Source organism: Coenobita brevimanus, chromosome 61 (assembly GCF_032717465.1).
Source record: "Coenobita brevimanus isolate Jiangsu-jjx chromosome 61, ASM3271746v2, whole genome shotgun sequence".
In the NCBI taxonomy this organism is placed as follows: Eukaryota; Metazoa; Arthropoda; class Malacostraca; order Decapoda; family Coenobitidae; genus Coenobita; species Coenobita brevimanus.
Window position 1 is genome coordinate 34,739,488 of NC_137014.1, and position 26,069 is coordinate 34,765,556.

General features: G+C 43.3%; 1 protein-coding gene across 1 annotated transcript in view; it reads left to right on the plus strand.

Annotated features, from left to right (window-relative positions):
• The window catches only part of LOC145403817 (zinc transporter ZIP1-like), a 131,142-nt gene that overhangs the window by 93,779 nt on the left and 11,294 nt on the right, over positions 1–26,069 (plus strand). Inside the window, exon 7 of the mRNA XM_080275496.1 lies at positions 6,411–6,475. Coding sequence (XP_080131622.1) covers positions 6,411–6,475 — 65 coding nt within the window. The remainder of the gene's footprint in view (positions 1–6,410; positions 6,476–26,069) is intronic.

Genomic DNA, 26,069 nt, shown 5'->3' on the forward strand with positions numbered 1-26,069 from the left:
TTTTGCATGTTTGATCCATCTTGAATGTTTTGGGAAACAACAAAAAGTTGTTTGATAATTATAGTCAGGCATTTTGTGCAGTGCTTGAGATATGCATAATTTGTTCAGCATGGTGTAGTGTCACAGCCTGCCTTGGTGAGACTTTGGATAAGTCTGCCCTGCCTCGTAGGAATGTGGACCACCCACCTACCCTTAAGTGTTCTGGACAGTGGTAGCCTAGACTTGTAAATATTCACCTTTAAGAGAGCAAAATGGAGCTGGGTGATTTTATCATATTAACCCTTAGCCAGCAGTGGAACTATATATAGACTGTACAGAATTTACTGAAAAATTGTGGGGAGACCATACATAGACACATCTCCAAAAATCGTCCCCAGTAAATCCTAGCAGAGACTATATAAAGTCGGCAGTGTGTAAGCACCCCAGAGCTTCAAATATCCCTAACTGGCAACATACGGGTTGCAGGTGGCTTGGATAAGGTTGTTCACTTAGTGACTCAATCAGTCTGTTCCCAGCTCTTGGAGGGGACACAACCTCCTTTGTTTCTCCTTTAGACCTCAATTTCTGATTTTATTTTGATATTTGGATATTGTAGACATAAGCATGTCCCACATTAGGAAGAACATTAGTGATGATGAGATCCAATGTATTCTAGATCAGGATTTGGATGATGTTTTCATTGATGATATTAGCTGTGATTTTACATCAGATAGTGGTGGTGATGACACTGATAGTAGTGATGAATCACAGCTTGAGATTGGAGAGGAGCCAGGTGATAATCTGTCAAGTTCTGATGTTTATGTCAGTGATGACAGTGCTCCAGTTGGGTGGTTGAGTCAGTCTCCAGTTAGCAGAGAATGATTGCTATTTGCTGGAGACATGGGTCAAAGAAGTTTTGCAAAATCCACAGGATCCACTGCAGATTATTATATCTTTTGTAGACAGAGATATAATTTATATAGTGAGAGAAACAAACAAATAAGCTGCCAAGGTTTATGGAGAAAAGAGAAGGAAGAGGAAAATGATGAGAAAGACTAGAGGTCTGATGTGGAAAGAAACTAATGGTGAGGAGATGTATACCTTTTTGGTTTGGTCCTTTTACTAGGCATAGTAAAGAAGCCTACAACCTACTCATACCACTCCACCAGCCAGATACTGCAACATCCTTTTGCTATGTTAATGAAATATAGCAACTGTTCCACATTGCTGTGGAGTCTATATACTGTATACATTACACCCACAGCAAATTGACTTAGGACCTATACACAGAATTGCTCTGGGAGAGTTGTCTGCCTTTGCTTAGTGTTTCCACCTCTAACAAATGAATTTTTTGGGCAAGAAGTAACTGGCAACTCCTCTGGTGTTGGCAGGAGGTTGTGAAACACTCAGCACATCAGTGCTTGCCCAGAAGCAAGAGTGGGAGTATATGTTCCCGTTGCTCCGAGCTTGCACCTCCCTCTTTTATTGTATGCATTACTGTCTTCCCTGTTATTTCCCTAGAGTCGAGTTGTCATGCCTGGGATGAGAGGGTTCATATCATTGCATGGAGGCTGGATAATGTCCCTATCAGCACGATTTGTGAACGTACTAGACGCGCAAAGTCGACCGTCATGAAGATTCTTGCTGTAGTGCGCGGCCTGCCGCCTGATATCCTACCAGAGCATAAGCATGGGGGTGGAAAGAGGAGGACGACTTCCAGAGGTACAGATACGCTTCTGAAGAGGGAAGTAATCAAGAATCCTCGACTAACAACAGCAGAATTGAAGAGAATGCATCCCCAGCTGTTACAAGACGTCTCAATTTGAACTATCCAACACTGCTTGCAGAGGGAGCTGGATTTGCCAAGCCGCACCGCAGCCAATAAATCGCTTCTCACTGACCGCATGAAGAAGCAGCACATTCATTTTGCCAAGAAGTATGCACACTGGACATCGGATGAGTGGAGAAAAGTTATGTTTTCCGAAGAAAGCACATTTCAAGTGTTCCAGGTGCGTTCTGCCAAGGTTTGTCGCCCTGCCTCCTTTGGTTGATATGACCCTACTTACATGGTGCCGAATGTTAAGCATCCACAATCAGCAATGGTATGGGGGTGTTTCTTAGGTGAAATGGGAAGGGAAGGTCTCTACTTTCCTCCTAAGAACTTGATGATGAATGGTGGCTGGTACATTCAAGTTCTGAAAGATCATTTGTTAAACTTTTTTTGCTATTCATGTGCGACTTTTTCGTGCATGATTCAGCTCCATGTCACAAGACAAGAAAGGTGACAAAATGGCTTCAGGATAATCGGATTGAGGTCCTCGACTGGCCTGGCAACAGTCCGGATCTAAATCCGATAGAAAGCTGCTGGGCAAAGATGAAGAAAATCATGGCAGAGAAGAAGGCACCCATTCTGAACAACCTCAAGACTGAACTGACAAATGTTTGGTACAAAGAAATGTCCTTAGATTACTTTAGAGATCTAAATGATTCCATGCCAAAATGCATCCAACTGGCCCTGAAAAACAAGGGAAACATGATTTCGTATTAATGAATGGGATTTCATGAACAAACATTGTGATATACTATGATTTCTGTGTTTTTTAATATCTGGAGATCCTAAGTCAGTTTGCGGAAGCTGTATGTTATAACCTTATATGCTGTAAAGCCTGTATATAGAGTTTATTAAAACCTTACATAATACGATGTAATGATATGTACGTTCCATACCTGTGGTTGGGGTGATCTATATAAAAACTTTTTTTTTTTTTTTTTTTTTTTTTTTTTTTTTTTTTAAGGTGCTTCTCAGTAACTGCTGCTGCTGGCTAAGAGTTAAATGATTAATTGAGTAATTTTTATTGATTTCACTGAATGGATTAATTTTTTTTTTTTTTTTTAGGACAAGGAAAAAGCAACCAAAGGCCAGGAGCCTGCAAATTGTTCCCTCCAATAAAAAAACGAAGACAAGTCAAGAGAGAGCCAAATTCAAGATTCATTCATTTTGAGATGCCTGGACACACTGCATACTGGAGATAATTGGCAGTAGGAAATACAGAAAGAGGGAGACAGTTTCAGAGTTGATGTGTTGCATACATGAAGGACTGGAGTAACTGTTAACTTTTGTATTAAGAGAGTTGGACAGGAAAGGGATGAGAGTTTGTTGCCAGATGGATGTTATCCGCCCGCCATAGTGGTGAAGGGATGCAAGTAGACAGTTCAGAGGAGCAGTGACCATTGAAGTAGCAATAGAAAGGAGATAAAGATGCAACAGTGTGAAGAAGAGATGGAGATTGAAGGGAGCCAGTAGGAGGAGGAGAGTTAATGAGACAAAAAGCCTTTGGTTCTGCCTTTTTGAGAAGAGCTGTATATATGTGGGGACTGGGGAGCCTCCCCAATCCCCACATGTGAGAGTTGTACTCTGCACAGGGGCAAATATAACCTGTGTATAAAGTCAACATTTGTACAGGAGTAAAGAAGGCACGGAGTCAGCTTAGCATACCCAATCTCTTGGAAGCAGATTTTACAAGAGAAGTAATGTGTTCTTTCCAAGATAAATGCAGAGAGAATGAAACCCCACGTATGTTTCAAGATGATGCAGGATTGCGCTGGATATTGTTAAAAATCAGAGGGTACTCCTGTGGAAGATTCTCTCAGGTTGATAGATGTAGGAACTGAGTTTTTGATGCATTGAAAGCAGCAAGATTACTTTACTCCAATCAGAGACATGAGCCAAGTCAGACATTAGTTGTGCCGTAGCCTCATCTTTTGTTTGTTGAAGTAACTGCCGAGATGGATGCTGCGGGAAGCGAATAGAAAGGTGGAGGGTGGAGTCTTCAGTGTATGAGAGGATAGGGTTAGATGTACAGCTTAGTAGGTCAATGATGAATAAAAGGAAGAGAGTTGGTGATAGGACAGAGCCCTGAGGAACACCACTGTTGATAGCTCTTGGAGAAGAACATTGGCTGTCTACAACAGCAACTGTAGAATGACCAGAAAGGAAGTTATAGGTAAAGGCAGAGGTAGAAGAATAGAAACCTTAAGAGGGCAGTTTGGAAATTAAAGATTTATGCCAGACTCGGTAAAAAGCCTTTGAGATGCCAAGTGCAATGGCAAAGCTTTCACTAGAGTCCCAAAAGGAGGAGGATCAGGAGTCTGAAAGGTAGGTGAGAAGATTGCCAGTGGAGCGTCCCTCCCATACTGACAGTCAGAAAGAAGCTTGTTATGGGAAAGATGATATATATATATATATATATATATATATATATATATATATATATATATATATATATTTTTTTTTTTTTTTTTTTTTTTTTTTTTTTTTTTTCAAAAATAGACCCAATAACTTTTGAAACACAGGATGTTAAAGCAATTGGGTGATAGTTAGGGGGATGGGAATGGTCATCCATCTTTGGGATAGGCTGAATGAGAGCAATCTTCCAGCAAGAAGGAAAGGTACAAGTTGATGGACAAAGGCGAAAGAGTTTACCTAAGCAGGATGTAAGCACAGACACACATTTCTTGAGGACACCAGGAGGGACCCCATCAGGCCCATATGCCTTGTTAGTATTGAGGCCAGTGGTAGCAGAAAATAAGCCAGTTGAAGCAAACTTAATATCAGTCATGATTAAGTCAGAAGGGGGAATTGATGTAGGTATGTGGGAGGACTACTGGGCCTTGAAAGCAGGCTGTGAAGCCTATGTCCAGAGTCGGACACCTTTAAAAAAAAAAAAAAAAAAAAAAAAAAATTGTCTAAGGTGGAATTGGGGGAGAAAGTCTGGGCAAAGAGTTCTTCTTTATCAGTAGAAGAAATAGCTACAGATCCATCCTAATGGAAAAGAGGAGGGAAGGAAGGTGAGGTAAAGTTGTTTGAAAGGTTTTTGGCAAGGTGCCAGAAGGAACAGGAAGAATTCGAGGTGGAGAGTTCAGAACATTTAGTACGAATGAAATTATTTTCAGCAGGGCGAAGAACAGACTTAGCAAGATTCCGGGCAGAAACATAAAAGAGATGAGATTCGGGGGTGGTTTGGCTCTGATATTTTTCATAGGTCTTCTCCTTGTTGTGGACAGCACTGGAACAAGCGTGATTAAACAAAGGTCTTCTTGCATTAGTCAGAGGATGTGAGAAAGGAGTGTATGCTTCCATGCCCGAGAGAATAACCTCCATAATGTGCAGGGCTCACTCAGATGGCTCTCAGCCACAGAAGCAATAATCATTCCAGGGAAAATCAAAGGAGTACTGCCTGAGGGCCTCCCAATCAGCAGCTCCAAAGTGCCACAACTGATGCTCCATGGGAGGGTTCACAGACCTTACTGGAGTGATAGGACGTGTTAAGGTGATAGGGTTGTGATCGGAGAAGCCCAATGGAGAGGAAAGATTAAAAGCATAAGCAGAAGGATTAGTTGTGAGGAAAAGGTCATGTATGTTGAAACTCTCTCCAAGGTGGTTAGGGATATTGGTAGGTTGCAGTACATGCTGCTTTAGGTCATTAAGGACAGAAAGATGAAGGCCTGTTCATCGGGTGGATCAGTAAATGGAGAGGAGAGCCAATGGTGGTGGTGAACATTGAAGTCTCCTAGAATGGATATTTCAGAGAAAGGAGAAGTTAATAGGATGTGTTCCATCTTAGAAGTAAGATAGTCAAAGAATTTTTCATTGTCAGTAGAATTAGGGGATAAGTAAACAGCACGGATGTATTTAGTCAGAGAATGACAGGAAAGCTGAAGCCAGAGAGTAGAGAATTCAGAAGATTGAAGGTCAGGAACACGAGAGCAAGATATGTTTTTGCCTACATGTACGCAACAGCCACCTTTGGCTTTGAAATGAGTATAGAGAAAGTAGGAGGATACTGAGAAGAGTTTGCTGTCAGTTGTCTCAGACAGTTGAGTCTCAGTTAGGAAGAGAAGGTGAGGTTTAGAGGAGGAGAGGTGGTGCTCAACAGAGAGAAAGTTAGAGGAAAGGCTGCAAATGTCGCAGAAAAGAAGAAGTGAATCAAATAGAGGTTCCAGGTATCTTGTTTGGTTGTCACCTGGGAAGATGGTGGGGGCTTTAATGGCTTCCCCCCCCCTTGGGTGGGGGCTCCAAAGCTTGGCCATATGATGTCATTTTCAGTAAAATTTTGAATAGGAAGTGTAGAGTGTAATGTGCATAGAGTTTGGTGTTGACAGTTTGAGGAACTTGTACTGGAGAGCATTCTGACCCATTTTTTGTGTTGCTGAAACACTGAAAAAATTCAACAAAGGGGAATGGTAAGAAGCTAGTCCCGAGGGCAGATGAAATGGGAGCTCCAGTTCTCCCTGTCATCAGCTTTCCACCCACCTTGGAAGTACCGCCTTGCTCGACTGGTGCTACAGTCTACTCCATGGTATTCCTAAGATTTTTGAATGATTTACAATACTGTGTTTGATGGAATAACTGTAGCTCCTCTTTCCATCAGGTCCTGCCACATGAGATGAACAATGGGGAAAACCGGCTGCTGAAGCTGCTGTTCATCATCCTCGGGTTTGCGGCAATCTGTGGAGTCATGTATATTGACCCAGACACCTAACACTCCTGCTGCCACCAGGAAGCTAAGCCCGTACCATCCCCATAATACCCGATGACTCAATTCCTTATCCCTGTTGACAGGACTGCACTCATAATACCCCCTTAACACATTCCCATGGTTGTTTTTTATATGAGGTTTGTCCAAAAAGAAACTGAACTTTTTCAATAACTCGCCAACGAGCTGGCATAGCGTGACTGTGTCAGTAGCGCTGTGTAGTGACGAGTTTGATCTGTAGTTTAAAGCTAGCTATATCGCACCGTGTCACTTAGTCATCAAGATATACGCACGAGTGAATGTTTGTTTAGTGCACTTGGCAGCTTGTTGCAAGTTGAACAGTGAAGGACTGTGAAGAGCAACGTGTTTTCGTGAAATTGTTTTTCGAATTGGGAAAAGCGTTTACTTGGGTGTACAGCTACAGTACCTATATATCTATCTATAGCCAGACACCCTAATCCTGTAAGGGGTGGCCACAAACAAATCACCTCCATGTCGCCCTGTCCCTCGCCATTTCACTGCCCTGCTCCCAGCTCACACCCCCCTCTCTCATATATCACTCCACTCCATCCCTCCATCTCATCCTTTGTCTCCTCCTCCCTCTCCCCCCCTCCACCTCACTCACATACACTGTCCTCATCAGTCTTCACTCACCATCCTCGCCATATGGCCAAACCACCTCAGTGTGTTTCTCCTGATGCTTCCTATCACATCCACATCACAACGCTCCTTCACATACTCAGCTACAATGCCAAGACAAAAAGGCAGTCATCGCAGTGAGTTGAAACCTCGCCTCCGTGACCGAGAAAAGCCTGTCAGGAGTCGCTAAGATGTGAAGGTGATGTTGATCGTCTTTTGTTTTTATTGGAAGAGCATTGTTTATCATGAGTTTGTTCCATGTGGTCAGACAATAAAGTTTTACTTGGACATCCTGAAGCATTTGAGGGAGGGAGGTAGAAGGAAGAGTCCTGAGGTGTGGACTAACAAAACCTGGATGTGCACCATGACAATGCACCTGCTCGTGCATTGCTCCTTATCTATGACATTCTGGCTAAGCACGAGATGACTATCATCCCCCAGCTGCCCTACACTCTGGATTGGGCCCCTGCAGACATTTTCTTGCACCCAAAGTTGAAATCCACCTGGGAAGGTTGCTGATTTCAGGTGAAAGAAGAGACAGAAGAAAATTTCCCAAGTGCAAATAAACACATGTTGACTCAACTGCATGTACCTCATTGATCAAGCGATATGGCGAGATGCAGATAGTGTTAGACTAAACCTCAAAGTTGCCACTACACAGTGTTCCCATCATGATCATGCTATGCCAGTTCATTGGCATGCTGTTTAAAATATTCAGTTTCTTATTTAACAGACCTGCTGTGTGTGTGTGTGTGTGTGTGTGTGTGTAATTTTTTCAGTTGTTGTTGTCATTGTTATTGTTGTTGTCATGGGCCGTAGCTCATCTGAAAATGAGCTCAGTGGTCTGTTGGCTGAAGTTGCCCATCTCCTGTATTCCACCATGTACCTTTCAGGTGATAGGGAGGAAGTTGAAGGATGTTAATAATCTTGATGTTACCACATGAAGAGAACCCTCACCAACACCTGTTCATTTGTAAGTAACAGAAATATTGCTGTGTAATATTGCATTGATCAGTTGAAAGCTGATCTGTCAGATTCCCTAATTTAGAGCACCAAATAAACAGAGATAGGTGTGGTATTTTGTAACACATCACCAATAAATAACAAGGACCAGCTGTACTCATTTTGAAAGCACAACACTTCTACTCTGTCTCTCTCAGGAGTTGTTCTGTGGCAACCCTTCCTGAATTGCTCCCTTCTTATTTATAATTTTAACAGATACAGTAGTGATTCTGACTTTCTATAGTTCAAGCACTTTAACTTGGGAGGAATTTTCTTCCTGTTGCAGTCTATTTCTTGCAGCTTAATGATGGAATAAGACAATACTCTGGCATTACATTCTTCCCAAAGCACTGCTGCATGACTAGCACCATATTCTTGTGTTACCCTCCTCTCACAGCACAACATTCTAGATGGAGAGATGACAGTTTTTACACCAGAGTAAACAGTGTAGTAGTACTTTATATTATTGCTGTTTTATTGCTCCAGGATAACATCTTTCACAGCCCTTACCAGATATTCATCCCACAGAAATTACCCTTCATAGGACATGAATGCATCTAATTAGACCAAGATGTAACCATTACCTTCCCAGCTTCCATACTAGCAGAAATTATAACTCAAACAATCCAATATGCCCTCATCGTAATGTATTGCCAAATACAGGTCACAAGCAGCTCACTGTGCTATCACTGTAATGAAACTGCCTCACACCACAATATACTACTGTACCTTGCCTAACTTTCACTACTCAGACTGTCCTTTCATGTTGCCTCAACAAGTGGTATCAGGCATTACCTGGCTGAAGTGGCCAGTTTCATGCAGTCCATTGGGGTCATGTCCAGATGAGCTTGGACCCACAACAACAACAGCAGCAGCAGCATTTTCCTATACCCTTCCTTATAACACTTTGTATCTTCTACAAGTACTCATTTTGTAATCACTGGAGTTGCAAGACCATACTTTTTGTGTCATAATTTATCCTTTTTTCATTTGTATTCATCTTTATTAATAATTTGATTACAGATTTGCAATCCTTACCTCTTTCTGGTGCTCCTTATGACTGCCATTTTATTACAACAAAGGGATTAGACAGTAAATAACCTTGAAACACTTAATAGACCATCTCCATGCAAAGTACAGTATTTTTTTTATTATCAGCTAACTTGTTCACATTGCACATTTTATTTTGCACATGACTGCATTGTCCCTTTTTGGCTTTTCACTTAAGAATAGCTTCTTTCTTTGCTAGTTTCCTTATAACAGTATATTATTGTTTCTTATACATGTCTCATATATTTGTTATGTGTTACTGTATATTGTTTGTTTTGTCTCTGGTATGTTGTGTATTTTGTTCTTCAGCTCTCTGTCCTTGAGATTCAACATTTTCTAATTTGCATTTATTATGGAGAAGGGTGTTACTTGTTAAGTAGAGACCAAATTTTGGAGGTTTGGATGATGTGTGAATGATTTTGTGGCCTAATCCACTGAGCATGTTGTGTGATAGTTCTACGTTTGTGTTTTCTCTTTCTGTTTTTGTAACATACCTCACCCCATAGCTTGAGTTGGAATAAGGGTTGACAGTGATGATGTGAGCTTTTTCTCATTGCTTGCCCAGCATTTCATTCTTTGTTATCAATCTTGTTTTTTGCAATGCGATACTTGCTTTTGGGTTTTCTCCCTGTCTTAACTTTGATTCCTTAATGTTTTGTAGCTCAGCCATATTATGTGTCTCCTTTTGTAAAAATAGCAAGCCCATTACAGTTTTTAATATTTCTTGCCATAGATATGAGTTAGGTTTGTTAGTTTAATATGTCTCAAATTTGCTTTCATTCTTTTACTCTTCCCAGTCCAGATGTCTGGCTGTATTGTACTATATGGTATCCCATGCAGTTTTATAAACACACTCAGAAGCATGGGCTTGTTGAAATTTTTTACTTTGTAGGTGCCATGGCCTCAGCCTGGAGATAGTGTGATATTGACTCTTACTTGTTACCATATTATTTCCTATCCAAGACCTCAGTAAACTTTAGCAGCTGTAACTAAACCTGTATATATATATTCAGTAGAAGCCTGATTTGATGGACTAATTCAGCCAACCCCTATTCCCTTATCTCAAATTTTCTGCCAAATCGAGTTTCATAACCAAGGCTCAATATAAGGGAAACTTTTCTGGTATTTAGAAGTACTTTCTGCAAAATCCTTGAAGGCAGCTGTCGAGCCAAGTTCCAGACAGTGTGCATCCAAACCTAGCAGACTAGGCTAACTATCAATGTTACACACAGCAGTCTGAACCCATAATTAACCCATACCATCCCAGGCATTTTTGCAATTTTATACACACCCAATCCCAGACACTTTTTCGCAACATCCTGACGCTATGACAGATGGTGGCCAACTGATGTTACCCACTCACCCAGAACCAAACTCAGTGCTACAAGTGCTTGGGCACAGTGTTCCCAATATGGTAAGGTACTCCTTAGCAAAAAATTAGCTAGACTGAAGCAATTTGAGATGCTACAGGGCTTGAATTTTGCTGTCAGCACCATCACGTCAGTGGGATTAAGTGAGACTTTTTTTTTACTGTCGGCACCATGTCGATGTCGGGATTGTACGAGCTAATACCCCCACTTAAATAATTATGCATGCCGACGAGGAGAGTTATTCCAGTATTGGCTCTCGGATGCGCTTCCTTTACTGAACTTTTTCTGGTAAGTCAGTGGTTTTGGGAGCAGAATTATACTAGTGCTGAAGGAAATTTTCCTTTGAAAAAGGCAAATAAATACCAGAAAAAATTATTCCTCTTTTTCTCGCTTCCGTTATATTGAGCATTGTTATATCGGACTTCTGCTGTATATATATTTTTTGAAGATGCCACTGTGGTGTCATACAATACCAAATGGAAAGACAAGTTCTACCTATCTATCTATCTATTGCCAGACACCATAATCCCTGAAGGGGTGGCCATTTGACTTTGAGTTATTGGTTTTATGGGGAGGGGCGCTAACCCTTCACCAACCCACTTCTTGGCACGTAGGGAGCACATATGGGTTGGTTATATGGTTACCACCCAGCGTTGTAAATGGTTTCTTGGCTTACAGGAAACCATTTGGCTTGTCACTCAATGTAATGCCACCTGTAAAGGAAAGGAGAGCAATAAGAAGTGACAGGAAAGATGGGAGATATAGGAAGAGAGGAGGGCAGGCACAGAAAAAGAATGATAAAGGATAAGGAAGAAGTAGGCAGCACTACATCAAGTGAGTGGATGATGGTCGCCACCACCTACCATATATATATATATATATATATATATATATATATATATATATATATATATATAGTACATCCCCACAGTACGCTTTTTTTCTTTTTCTTTCTTTCTTTTTTTTTTCTTTTTTTTTAGTACATGAACTCCTTGTAAGCGAGACAGGCAGTGAAGAGTGACCCAAATCCGGGGTTACCCCGAGTACACGACATTGCCTCCGCAAGAAGCGATAACAGGTAAAGGTCTGTCTATCTATCTATCTATTACCAGACGCCATAATCCTGTAAGGGGTGGCCATTTGACTTTGAGTTATTGGTTTTATGGGGAGGGGCACTAGTCCTCAACCAACTCCCTTGTTGACACATAGGGAGCACATATGGGTTGGTTATATGGTTACCATCCAGCATTGTAAATGGTTTCTTGGCTTACAGGAAACCATTTGGCTTGTCACTTAATGTAAAGCCACCTGTAAATGAAAGAAGAGCAATAAGAAGTGACATGAAAGATGGGAGAAATAGGATGAGAGGAGGGCAGGCACAGAAAAAGAATGATAAAGGCTAAGGAAGAAGTAGGCAGCACTACATCAAGTGAGTAGATGATGATCGCCACCACTTACCACCAATGATTTACCTAATACAGCCATGATCTTGTAGGTTTACTTTATCTTAGGTAATATTTCTTAGATAGTTTCCCTGTATAGTACAATACTTAGGTCTGAAAGACGTCTCAAGTGTTGCCCATAAAGAGGGGTGCCGCCCATATGTAATTTTTCCCATAAGTTTATGTTTTCACAGTACGTGAATTCCTAGTACACGACGTCCTCTGCCGCCCATATAGGCGCATACTAGGAGGATGTACTGTATATATTTATATATATATATATATATATATATCGTTTTTGTTTTCATTTTTAAAGGCTCCAACATGCTTGCATGTGTCGACCTTGGTCACCTAATGGCGGCTCGCCACACTGCACGATCCATTGCAGCCTCCCTGTTCAGTCCCTTAACCCTAAGGTCACACTTAATGACCTCGTCCCATGTCTTTCTCGGTCTACCCCTCATAACCCCACCCCCAGTATTAACACTTCTCACCTTCCTCACCCAATTATCATCCCCCATCCTCTCCACATGTCCAAACCACCTCAATCTACCTCTCCTCATCACAACACCAATACACTCCAGTCCCATCCTACCTCTCAACTCTTCCATTGTAAACCTAGCCCCTCCAGGCCTTGGACGCAGGGACGCACTGCACATCCACCTAATCATTGTCATTTCTGTACGTCTGAGCCGGCGAATATCTTCCTCCTTCACTGCCCAGGTCTCACTGCCATACAGCATTACACTCCTAACACATGCTGCATACAAAGACCCCTTAGCATGTAGGGAGAGCCCTCTCAATGTCAGGAGAGGGAAGAGCTCCCTGAACTTCTTCCAACCACTTCTCACCCTAGCCACAGAGCTAGCTCCAGCCCCACCTCCAGCACACAACATGTCTCCCAAATAACAAAACTCTTCCACACACTCAAGAGATTCACCAGCAAGTTTAATCCTTTCACGCCTGACAATCTCCACCTGCTCACCTCGGCACGCCGTACACATAAAATCAGCATTATCTCGCAGTCTACCTCTGATATCACTACATCTCTTGTGCACCCATTTATCACACACTTCACAAGATGGAATTACTTCCCACGCCCTTGTGGCAAACTGCACATGGCCACTCTCCCTCGTCTTTGACAGCACCGCCACCAACCCTAGATATCATCACTTTTGTTTTATCTGCATTTACCCTTAAACCCTTTTGCCCCATACCATCTCTCCACTTCCTAAACCTTTCGTCCGCCTCCCTTTCATTCTCTGCAATCAACACCAAATCATCAGCATACAACAACTCCCACGGGAGTCTGTTTCTAAAGTCACGTGAAAGGGCTTCAAGTACCATGATAAACAACATGAGACTCAAGACTGACCCATGATGCACACCAACATTCACGGAAAACTCATCACTCAAATCTCCATTCACTCTCACCTGGGTGTGAGCACCCACATACATGGCCATAACCATCCTAACTAGCCACTCCTCCAAGCCAAGCTTTCTCATTGCCCACTTCACCACGTCTCTAGGGACTCTGTCAAAGGCCTTTTCCAAATCAACAAAAACAAAATAGAGATCCCTTCTCCTACCAATATATTTTTCCTGAAGCTGTCGAACAATGAATATGGCATCAGTGGTCCCCCTACCTGGCATAAACCCAAACTGCATCTCATCAATATTCACTCTTTCTCTAATCATACCTTCTAAAACTTTCTCCATTACCTTCATTATCTGATCTAAAAGCTTTATACCTCTATAATTTCCTCTTTCCAGGGCATCACCCTTCCCTTTATACACATTTACAATTACACTCTTCAGCCAATCATCTGGGACAACACACTCATAAATAATCCTATTTATCAGGTCAGTGACTAAACTCACCCCTATATCGCCTGAGGCCATCAACATTTCGGCAGTCAACCCAGACACACCTGCTGCCTTCCCCATGCTCATCCTGCCTATTGCCTCACTCACAGTAGCAGTATCAATCAAAGGCCAAGGGCCAGACACTGGATCTGCTGGCTCCAAACCTTCCCTGTCCCAGTCAGACTCATCATTGAACAACCGGTTATAATGCATCCTCCATGCATCTTTAATATCCTCACTGTTCACCACTACCCTTCCTTCATCATTCTTCACACACTGCTCACCTATAATATCCCGATTATCCCTCTTCACCTGACCTGCCACCCTAAATTTATTTTTCCTTTCCCCATGATTTAGGTTATCAAGTAATTGTTTCTGTGACTCAGACTCTGCCCTGTATAACTCTCTTCTAGCCCTACGATTAGCAGCCAAATATTCCTCTTTGCTACCAACCTTCTTCCATTCCCGGAAAAGCCTTCTTTTCTCCTTAATTGCAGCTTCTACACCCTCATCCCACCGCCAAGTTACTTAATGTCTTGGTGGTCCTCTTGTCCAGCTGCATGTTACATCAGTAACTCTCAAGAAATTGTTCTTGAGGGCTCTGTACTGTTCATTAACACCTCTGTCTACAGCTCCCTGTTCAGCCACCACTCTCCTCAACTCGCTATAGAAGGCATCCCTTACTACTTGGTTTTTCAGCTTCCATATTTTCCTCGTAGGTACATAAGTCCTCTTTTTCATCACTTGTTCTTTAAGCACCATATCACAAATCAATATATAGTTTGTGCTGCTGCACACACTCCTCACTTCCTATAACTTTAACATCCCTCACTAACCTCCTATCGGCCCTCCTAACCAGAAAATAATCTATCTGACTGCTATTTCCCCCAGACTCATACGTAATTAACCTACTGTCTCTTTTCCTAAAATATGTGTTGCACACAATCATGTCCGTTGCCTCCCCAAACTCAAGTATCCTTTCCCCTTCTGCATTCCTTAGACCATACGCACATCCCCCATGCAGTCCTTCATAACCTTGTGCTGCTTCACCTACTGTACATGACCATTTAAGTCCCCTCCCAAAATCACTATCTCATCATCCCGCATACCACCCACTACACGTGATCATCCCAAAATCTATCTTTCTCTGATATATATATCCTGTATATATATATATATATATATATATATATATATATATATATATATATATATATATATATATATATATATATATATATATATATATATATATATATATATATATATATCCATCCATCCATCATTGAATCCTACATTGCCTCATGAGGAGTGTAGGAGCCTGGGACTAGGCAGTTAGTCCCGACATTTAAGATGAGAGTGACCACCCTCACTCATCCCTGAGTGGCATTACATGAGCAATCAACCCCAACCACCCCTTGGATATAAACCTTCACTGGCTCAAATCCGATTGGAGTGCAATAATTACCCACTAAAACACCAGGTGCCAAAATTTGGGTATATAGTTGCCACCCAATGTAGTAAATGGTTTCCTGGTGTTCAGGAAACCATTTGGCTTGTCACTCAGTGTAGAGTCACCCACAGGCAGAAGGAAGAGGAAAGAATGAAGGAAAGAAAGACAGAAGAGGGAATGTAAAGTCACCCGTAGGCAGAAGGACAAAGGAAAGAATGAAGGAAAGAAAGACAGAAGAAGATGGAAGGAAAGAGGGATGGAGGAAAGGAAAGAGCAGACACCCAACAGCAGCACTACATTGAGTGAGTGGATGGTGAGCGCCCCCACGCACCACTAATATATATACAGTAATCCCTCTAATATCCGAACGCCCAATATCCGAACATCCCCACTAACCGGACATAATCGTCCCAGGATCCAATATTCCCCAAATGGTCCAAAAACTGCAAAAAATTAGAAAATAAAAACAAATTTTTCCCGCCCGTAATTTGAACTTTCCGCACACGGCGCGGGACAGCTTTGTTGTGGCGCGTCATTCCTCTGACATCCGATAGGGCGCCCCTGCATTCTTCCCAGTTTTTGCCTGTCTCTCGCCGCGAGTGCACGCTCGTCGTATTGGCTTCCCACGTGCTCACTTTTGTGGTGGTTCCTTACCTGCTGCAGGCACTCATGCTGCTCTCGTGCCTCTTATTAGAGTGTTTGATGATTGCCCCACTACCTGAGAAGAGGAAGAGAGTGGTGTTGACTCTGGAGAAGAAATGGGAGATATTGGAGAAAGTAGATGCGGGGTGGTCTTCTTCCCGCATCCTCCGCAAGTTCAACCTGGCTCGATCTACTTTGTTTGATATCAAGAGATCCTGAGACAAACTCATGCAGTGCACGGCTGACTTCTCGTCGAGAAGCAAACGCAATGTGGAGAGGAAGGTGATGTTTACTCCCAAGTTTGCTGAAGTTGACCGCTCCACGTTGATTTGGTATCGACAGCAATGTGCTGCTGGTGTGATGGTACATGGTACGGAGCTGAAGGCTGCTGCTGAGAAGTTCACCAGGCTTCACGACACCCTAGACTTCAAGGCATCCGCTCTTCACATTCAAGTTACGGCATGGCCTTACCAACCGTAAAGCTCATGGCGAAGCTTTGGACGCTAACGAGGATGGAGTTGTCGAGTTTCGGCACAAGGTGAAGGGCTTGATCGACAGGGAGGGCCTCACTCTCAGTCAAGTCTACAATGCTGACGAAACTGGTTTATTCTATCGCTCTTTGCCAACGAACACTCTAGCCGAGGAGACAGAGAAGAGTGTACCTGGCCGCAAGCTCTCCAAGCAATGGATACCTGCTTTGTGTTGTGCCAATGCTAACGGCATGCACCGGTTCAAGCCCGTTATTGTTGGCCGTGCAAAGCAGCCTCGATGCCTTCGTGGGGTGATGGATGTCCTTCCTGTCGTCTGGTACCATTCTTTGAAGGCATGGTTTACAGCCCAGATCTTCAAAGACTGGTTCCACCGTCACTTCGTCAAGTAGGTCGTACATTACCAGATGAAGACACTGGTAATCCCTCACAACCAGGTAAAGGCCCTCCTTCTCCTCGACAGTGCACCTGCCCACCCGTGTGACAAGGAGCTGGTGGCTGAGAATGGGTGGATTAGGTTCATGTTTCTGCCACCTAATACAACTGCTCTCATCCAACCAATGAACCAAGGAGTGATCTTGGGAACAAAGCGCCTATACCGAAGGAAGTTCCTGGATGAGGTGATGGTTGTTCTTGAGGACGAGGACGAGCGCAGGTAGGGACGGGACACGCGAGGTCAGCAGACTTTGGAAAACCTTTGCTGCTACAACATCAAGTCTGCCATTTACATCTGGGCCAGTGCATGGAAGGAAGTCCCTGTCAAGACTCTAGAAAATGGTTGGTCTCGTCTGCTTCGCAGAACGGATGTGGAGTACGATTTCCTAGGTTTTGATGTGGATGACTTCCATGCACGTCTACGTACACATGGTGATGTCGTTGATGTGGACGATGTGCGTGAGTGGTTGGATGATGACGAGGGTGGTCCTGGGTATCAGACATTGTCTGATATCGAGATCACATTGTCAGTTGCAGGTGTCAGTACCCAGCTTGAAGATTCCGACGAGGACGGCGACGATGATGCGGACTCCTCTCAGCATGACACTATTCCAGCCATCCCCAAGCTGAGCGCACTCCGGAAACACCTTGAGTTCGTTCTCGACTACCTGGAACACCCGGACTGCGACAAGGAGATGGGGCCCTTGGGACTTGTGGAGGAAGTGCGTGATTTCAGGCAGCGCATCATCAATCGTCAGAATCGTCGTTCCTTGCGTCAATCAACGATTGACAGTTTTTTCAGGTCCGTGACCCCTGCTTTGTCCAGCCCTGGCTCCACTCCGTTGCCTCCCCAAGACAGGCCTTCATGCTCCGAGCCACAGCCCAGCACATCAGCCACAGTGGAATCACCACTCGACGTGAGTTTGCGTCTATCTTCAGAGTCGTCTGCAGTGGGTACGCCATCACCATGACCCAGTGATGCACCCTTAGGTCACCTGCCAGTGATACTTTCGGACCCTGACAGTGATTAAACAGCAAGAACTTCTCCACTAGACCACACGGGAATTTACAGTGTTGTGCAGTGATAAAAACAGTGCTTTGTGTTAAGGATTTACAGTTGTGAGTGAAAAGACAATTTTTGAACTAAATTTAACGTAAATAGACTTGTTTGTTTTTGCTTTAGAAAATGGTTAGAAGAGTGGGAAAAGTTAAAGTGCAGAGTGCAACACTTAGTAAGTTACAATGGAGCATAAGTTAGACAAGAGACTTCTGAGTGAGATTGATTAAGTTCAGTGGAAGACTTCATGAACAGTGTACTGTAAGTGCTTCAGGAAATCCTTCCTACTGTCAGAGTCTGAGAGGAGGCGGTTATTCATCGAGATGGCCATGGACTTGCTGTAAGTAGGCAGAATGTTTCATACTGTACTTTTTTCCATACTATACTTACCTCCAACACCTCATTTCACTCTTTAATGTCCTTTATTGGTGTGAATCAGGTGTTAGGAGCTATGCATGTGCAGTAGGAAGGTGTTTTTCTGAGTTAGGCTAGGTTAGGGTCCATAAGTACCATTCCAGGAGCCAGTAACCAGAATGTTGAATATTGTATGAACCTACCTCAAAAAACTCATTTTATGCTCCTTTTGCATTTTTTCCAGTCTTTTATGTGCCTTGTTGGTGTCATTTGGGTCTTAAATAGGTGCTATGCATGTCCAGAGGGAGTTATATAGGTGTTTCTCTGAGTTAGGGCCCATAAGTACAAGTCCATAAGCTGGGGCCCAATATCCGGACAGGACCACTATCCGGACCTGCCTATGGCTCTATTACGTCGGATATTGGAGGGATTACTTATATATATATATATATATATATATATATATATATATATATATACTGTATTTATATATATATGAGGAGTCTCGTGGACAAGGGTCGAATGCGCCATCCCCATCAAAAATGAGTTATGTATGTTTTCCGATAGATGGAAGCACTGAAAATCTCGTGGTGAAGAGCGTTTTCCGATTCCGACCCATGTGGGTTCAGAATTCTAGGTTCAAACTCCCTTGTTTTGCACACGTGGAGGGGAGGAGGAGGGCGGGGAGGGTCTGTGATTTCAGAGCGGTAGGGGCGAATGTCGGCACGCGCCCAGCCAATGGGCGAGCGGCTCCATCTGCCAGAGTCAAAGAGCCGCCTCTCAGCCTATCAGACGCGCGCTAGCACCCCCGCTAGTCATCCCGCCAAGCACGTGAGTGAAGCCTGACTTTGTTTACACTCCGATGACGTCCTCAACTACTAACCATTAGGCCCCCCCCCCTCTTCATCTTGGTGTGCGGTTGGAGTTGTAAATAGTTGGTGAGTATTATAACATCATTGTGTCAGTCATTAACAATATAATGGTTATCATGCACACAATAAAACAACCTGTTGCCGATAAGGAGATGAAAATGTTTAATTAATAATTATAGGAAAAATATTAATTATAGGAATTTTTGGCCGAAAATTTTACAGTATCTTAGTTTCATTTACATGTAATACAGGAATGAATTTCAAGTTGATTGAACAATAATTACTATATGCTGAGAAAACACCATTGCAAGTTTTACTGTGTGTGTGTGTGTGTGTGTGTGTTTTTTTTCATTTTTTCCTGCAGTATAAATTTGCCTCTTCCAGAGGATTCTAATGATATATAATAACATGCTGTTCTATAATATTCTATGTCTGCCACCAATTCCTGAACTTTAAACGCTCATAACTAAAAAAAAAAAAAATGGCGCATTCGCCCCTTGTCCACGAGACGCCTCATATGTGTGTGTGTGTGTGTGTGTGTGTGTAAATATATATATATGTATATATATATATATATATATATATATATATACAGTGCTTGACAAAAGTATTGAGCGCCTATGTCAGGGCGTGCAATACTTTTGGCGGAAAAAGAATCATCCTTTTTTTTGGACTAAAAATTGAGCCAGAAGTTTGGGCTGCTAACATGATGTCATGGCAGCCTGAGGCCTTACTGCGCGCTGGTTGGCTGGCGCCTCAGTTGCCAATGGGCTGCGTGAGAGAGAGGAACCCGGCCGCTTCTCCCTCTCTTTTTGCGCCATTTTTTACCTAGTGTCCCGCAGTGTTTTGGCTTTTGCTACTTTATTATGGCCCCTACCCGTGAATTGTCGAGTGAAATCATATCACAGATCATTGCTCTAAAGGAGGCAGGCCACCCCACGAAGGAAATTAGTGATTTGGTTGGTGTTGCTCGGTCGACAGTGGGAAGGTGGTGTGCCTGTTACTGAGTGGAAAATAGTGGTGATGTTCCTACAAAGAAACCGCAGTCTGGTAGGCCTAGGAAAACTTCCCCGAGGTCTGTTAATGTGTTAAAACGTGCAGTGGAGTCTAATCCTCATGTGAGTGCAAGGAAAATTAAAGATAGCAACCTGGGTGTGTTTGGCAAGGTTTCAGTGTGCACGGTTTCTCGAAGAATCTATGAACTTGGTTACACAAGCCACAGGCCTGTGAGAAAGCCTCTTCTTACACATAACCAGCGACTTTGTAGGCTTGCCTTTGCTAACAAGTACCATAACTGGGGTGAGGACCATTGGTTGTCAGTGTTGTGGTCTGATGAGGCAACGTTTACTGTTACCTGTAATTGAGGAGTGCGCGTGTACCGGCAGTTTCCATAGTTGAAAGGTTTGTTTTGTAGGAGAGACGCAGGGCGCTCAATACTTTTGTCGAGCACTGTATATATATATACTGTATATATATATATACCATCCTTCTTTCCATCCATCCTCTTCTGTCTTTCTTTCCTTCATTCTTTCCTCTTTCTTCTGCCTGCAGGTGACTTTACACTCTCTCTTGTGTCTTTCTTTCCTTCATTCTTTCCTCTTCCTTCTGCCTGTGGGTGACTCTACACTGAGTGACAAGCCAAATAGTTTCCTGTACACTAGGAAACCATTTGTTATGCTGGGTGGTAACCATATAACCAAATTTTGGCTCCTGGTGGTTTAGTGGGTAATAAAGGTGCTCCAGTCGGATTGAGCCGGTGATGGTTTATATCCAAGGGGTGGTTGGGGTTTATTGCTCCCGTAATGCCACTCAGGGATAAGTGAGGATGGTCACTCTCATCTTAAATGCCAGGACCAACTTTCCTAGCCCCGGGCTCCTACGCTCCTCATGGGGCAACGTAGGATTAGATGATGGATGGATGGATATATATACAGTACCCGCAAATAGTATACGGAATTGCCAAAAAAATAACATGCCTTTCATTTTCTTTATTTTAGTGTGTTGTTTGGCCACCACGTGCCTTCAAAACCTCTTGAATGCGTCAAGGCATGGAGTCAGCAAGTGTTCTGCAGTAATCCAGACCAATTTCGTGCACCCAGTTGTCCTTGATAGCTTCAACATGGCGTGGAATTGAAGAGGTGTCCTTTTCTTGAAGTTTCAGCTTCATACAAGACCACAGCTCCTCGATGGGATTCAGATCAGGAGAGTTCCCAGGCCACTCAAGAACATTCAGCTGCTTGTCTGCCAACCATTTCGTGACTTTCTTTGCCTTGTGGCATGGTGCATTGTCTTACACAAAGAAGTTGCAGTCATGGATATCGAAAAAAACCAACATATGGTTTTGCAAGACGTCAATGTAACGATCTCCAGTCATCGTGACGTTCTTGGGTAGAACATACAATCTTCCACACCCTTTCTCTCCACTGAAGCAGCCCCAAATCATGACTGGGGGTGGGTGTTTGACAGTCAGTTGCACATACTGGTGGTCAAGGGGATTCATGTGTGACGGACGTCTCAGCTTGCCACACCTCTGTGCACCGCACTGGAAAGTCGACTCATTGCTCCATAAGACCTTCTCCAGTCTTCATGAGTTAAATCTCTATATTTCCTTGCAAAACTGAGACGAGCAGCATGCATTTTGCGAGTCAGAAGAGGCTTGCAGTTGGGGAATGAAGATGCAGCACCAGTTCTTTCTGGCAGTGTTGTTGAATGGTGTGCTCAGCAACACTGCCAAGGATGTCAAAGTAGGCATGCTTCAATTGTTTTGCAGTGAATTGTGGATTTTTCAGTACCTGTCTCTTGATAAGCTTGTCAGTTGTTGCTGTTGTCTTTCTGAGATCCCCAGGAACAGGTTTACGAGGTGGAGTCTCATTTGGGAGGAAATCCTTTGCCTGAGAAATCAGGCTGTAAGTGGCTGTCTTGCCTTTCCCTTTACACTGACAGATTTCCTTGACAGGCATGTTTGCATCCTTCAGGGCAAGAATCACAGCTTTTTCTTGCTCAGTAAGGTTCTTAGGCTCCATTCTACGACGTGGGTGGGTAGCAGCACAACGAATAATGGAAGGGAAAGAAACTGAGGGAATTATTATTCAGCACAGCCAAGTACAGTCGCCCTCTCTCTGGTGCAACCTGCACGGCACTGGCGGGAAATTGCGTGGGTGGTGTTGATATGTATCTGACAGAGTTGTCAAGCACCAATTTAGTGAAATATGAGCTGTCGGTTGGATGGTAAACTTCAGAATTCTGAAGACACCAAAACCGGCCATGGCCCACAGATATTCTTCATACTTTTTGTGGGTACTGTATATATATATATATATATCTCATCTCATCAGCCATTTTGAGTGTCCACTGCAGGACTGGCCTATCCATACTGAAGTGGGGATGATACAGCCAATGTATCTCTATCAAGTGGCTTAGGCTGTCTGGTAGAAATTGTATGTAGAGTGAGAAGTGCTTGTAAGTGTAATTGTAGTGTTGTAGTGGCTTTGGATGTGTGTGTAGTCTGTGAGCCACGTGTAATCGGCCCACACAAGCCAACTGGGTGCAAGCATACTTTATAGTATGCGACACTGGTTCAACCACAGCACCCCTTGTGTCCGCCAAGGAGTACATGGCCAGAAGAACGCTCCCTGGCAGGGTGCGAACTCTGGTTCTTCAGTGTACGAAAACACACACTTTACCACTGTACCACAGAGGCTCTCTCTCTCTCTCTATTATATATACACTCGTATGTATATAATGTATTGAATAGAGTGGCAAGACATGATGTGTTTTGTGTGTATATATATATATATATATATATATATATATATACAGAGGGTGAAGTGCTTGAAAGGGTACAACAGGGAAGAAAGGTTGCTGGTTCTTTGAAAGCAATGATAAGAAACAGGGAAGTGAGCATGGAAGTGAAAAAGTTACTACATGACAGTATTGTGATACCAACTCTAACGTACGGAGTGAAGCTTGGACGTTGTTGGAAGGACACAAGTCAAGAGTGAGAGCAGTGGAAATGAGTTATTTAAGAGGAGCCTGTGGAGTCACATGGAGAGACAGGCTGACGAATGAGGATATAAAGGAGCGTTGTGGTGTGGATGCGGATGTGATAGGAAACGTTATGAGGAACACACTGAGGTGGTTTGGCCATGTGGAGAGGATTGAGGATGAAAAACTGACGAAGAGAGTGTATGTGAGTGAGGTGGAGGGGGGAAGAGGGAGGGGGAGGCCGAGGATGAGATGGAGGGATGGGGTGGAGAGGTATATGAGAAAAGGGGGTGTGAGTTGGGAGCAGGGCAGTGAAATGGCGGGGGACAGAGCGACTTGGAGGCGATTTGTTTGTGGCCATCCCAAACGGGATTGAGGTGTCTGGCAATAGATAGATAGATAGATAGATATATATATACAGTAGAATCTCACCAATAACGACTTCGACAATGACGTTTTCGGCAATAACGTTAAGTTAGAAGAGATATCCAGTTTCTATAATAAAGTTTGGATTCACTTGAATGATGGTTATTTCGCGAATGCCAAGTTGTTATACTGCAAATATGTCCATAACAAGATGAAGAATGAAACAGACAAACAAGAAGAGATGAAAGAAATCACCGAAAATGTGAGCAGTAGTGAGGAGGAGATGGAGGATCCTCCCATCGCTACCTCCCCTGACTCGCCCGTTGCCGCCCCCTCCACCTCCACTGCCCTACCTGACTCACAGTCTGCTTCCCTCTCCACTTCCACAGCCCCAATTGACTCACCTGCTCCACCTGGCTTACCTGCAACCCCCAACATAATGACTGTTCCTGCATTTTGGAAGAAATATAGCATTCATCAGGCCATACATTTCTTCATCAATGCCTGGAATGATACAACATTGGCAACCATTAAACATGCCTGGTCGGCACTCCTGCCACAACTCAAGTCTGCTGTGACAGAGAGAGAGCGGCCATCAAAATTAATGACTATTGGTTCGACTTGTAAATCAGATTTCAAGAAAATACCAGAAACAGTATCACGATTGAGTGAATGCCTGCCATCAGTCACTCCCCACTCACTTGTTTTCACAAAGCTTGCCAGCTGAGGAAGAACAACAGAGGATTGAGTAGATGATGACATTGGGGACTTTCCTGAAGATTCTGACTATGGGGTTTGATGAAGTGTTGGTGGATGTGGGTGACCCTGGTGTGAGAGGCAGGAGTGGGGACGAGGCCAGCAAGGTGTCGGAGGTACACTGCAGCAGCATCCATGCACAGGCCTTGAAGCAATCATCACACCAAACACCTTGTAACTCCTTTAAAGTGAGTTTTATATTACTCATAATGATTTAATAACTAATCTTATTATTGCAGCTAAAAGAAACTAGTGATAGGAGGGCTCCAGGTTTGAAAATTGAATAAATTCCTGGAGTGGCAGCACCAGTAAATCCTTTATACATGAATTTTAATGTCACGCAAAAAACGTTTTTGCTAATAACGGTGTTTTTCTGGCTCCAATTAGACGTTATTGGCGAGATCCTACTGTATATATATATATATATATATATATATATATATCTCATCATCATCATCCGGACCTCCTTTCCCACCCAAGGGCAGGGTGAGGAGTAGCAATGTCCAGACAGCCCAGAATTGCCCAATCCAATGGGCCACGCTTCCATTCACTCATCATTTAAGCCCCCGGAATCCTGGCTCTATCGGATATGCCAAAAACATTCACCTCGTTCTGTAGCTTCACTTAATCCAAACCTACATTGCCCCATGAGGAATGTAGGAGCCCGGGGCTAGGCAAGTTGGTCCTGACATTTAAGATGATTTTTTTTTTTTTTTTTTTTTTGCGAGGAAGAAGGAACCAAAGGCCATGAGCCCGCTGTAACAGTTCCCTCCAAGAGAAAAACAAAATACAATAGAGAGCCAAATTCAAGATCCGATCATTTTGAGATGCCTGGACACAATGTGTTTGAAAGACTGGAGATCGTAGGCAGCAGGAAATACAGACAGAGGGAGACAGTTCCAGAGCTGACCTGTTGCATAAATGAAAGACTGGGAGTAACGGTTAACTCTTGCATTAGAGAGTTGGACAGAAAAGGGATGAGAGTTTGCTGCCAGATGGGTGCTACGCGCCCGTCGTAGAGGTGGAGGAATGCAAGCAGACAGTTCAGAGGAGCAGTGACCATTAAAGTAGCGATAGAAAAGAGATAAAGATGCAACAGTGCGGCGAAGAGACAGAGGTTGAAGGGAGTCAGTAAGAGGAGGAGAGTTAATGAGACGAAAAGCCTTTGACTCCACCCTATTGAGAAGAGCTGTATGTGGGGATCCTCCCCACACATGAGAGTTGTACTCCACACAGGGGCGGATAAAACCCCTGTATAGAGTCAACAATTGTGCAGGGGTAAAGAAAGAGCGGAGTCCACTTAGCACACCCAATCTCTTGGAAGCAGATTTTACAAGAGATGTAATATGATCTTTCCAAGATAAGTCCCGAGTAAATGAAACCCCAGGCATGTTCAAGGATGATGCAGGATTAAGCTGAATATTATTAAACATTAGTGGGTATACCTGTGGAAGATTTTGTCGGGTTGATAGGTGTAAGAACTGAGTCTTAAATGCATTAAAAACAACCATATTATTTTTACCCCAGTCAGAGATATGAGCCAAGTCAGACATTAGGTGTGCCATAGCTTCATCCCTTGTTTCTTGAAGTAACTGTTGAGATGGGCGTTGCGGGAACCGAATGGAAAGGTGAAGGGTGGAGTCATCAGTGTATGAGTGGATAGGGTTAGATGTACAGCTTAGAAGATCATTGATGAATAAAAGGAAGAGAGTTGGTGATAGGACAGAGCCCTGAGGAACACCACTGTTGATAGATCTAGGAGAAGAAAGATGGCCGTC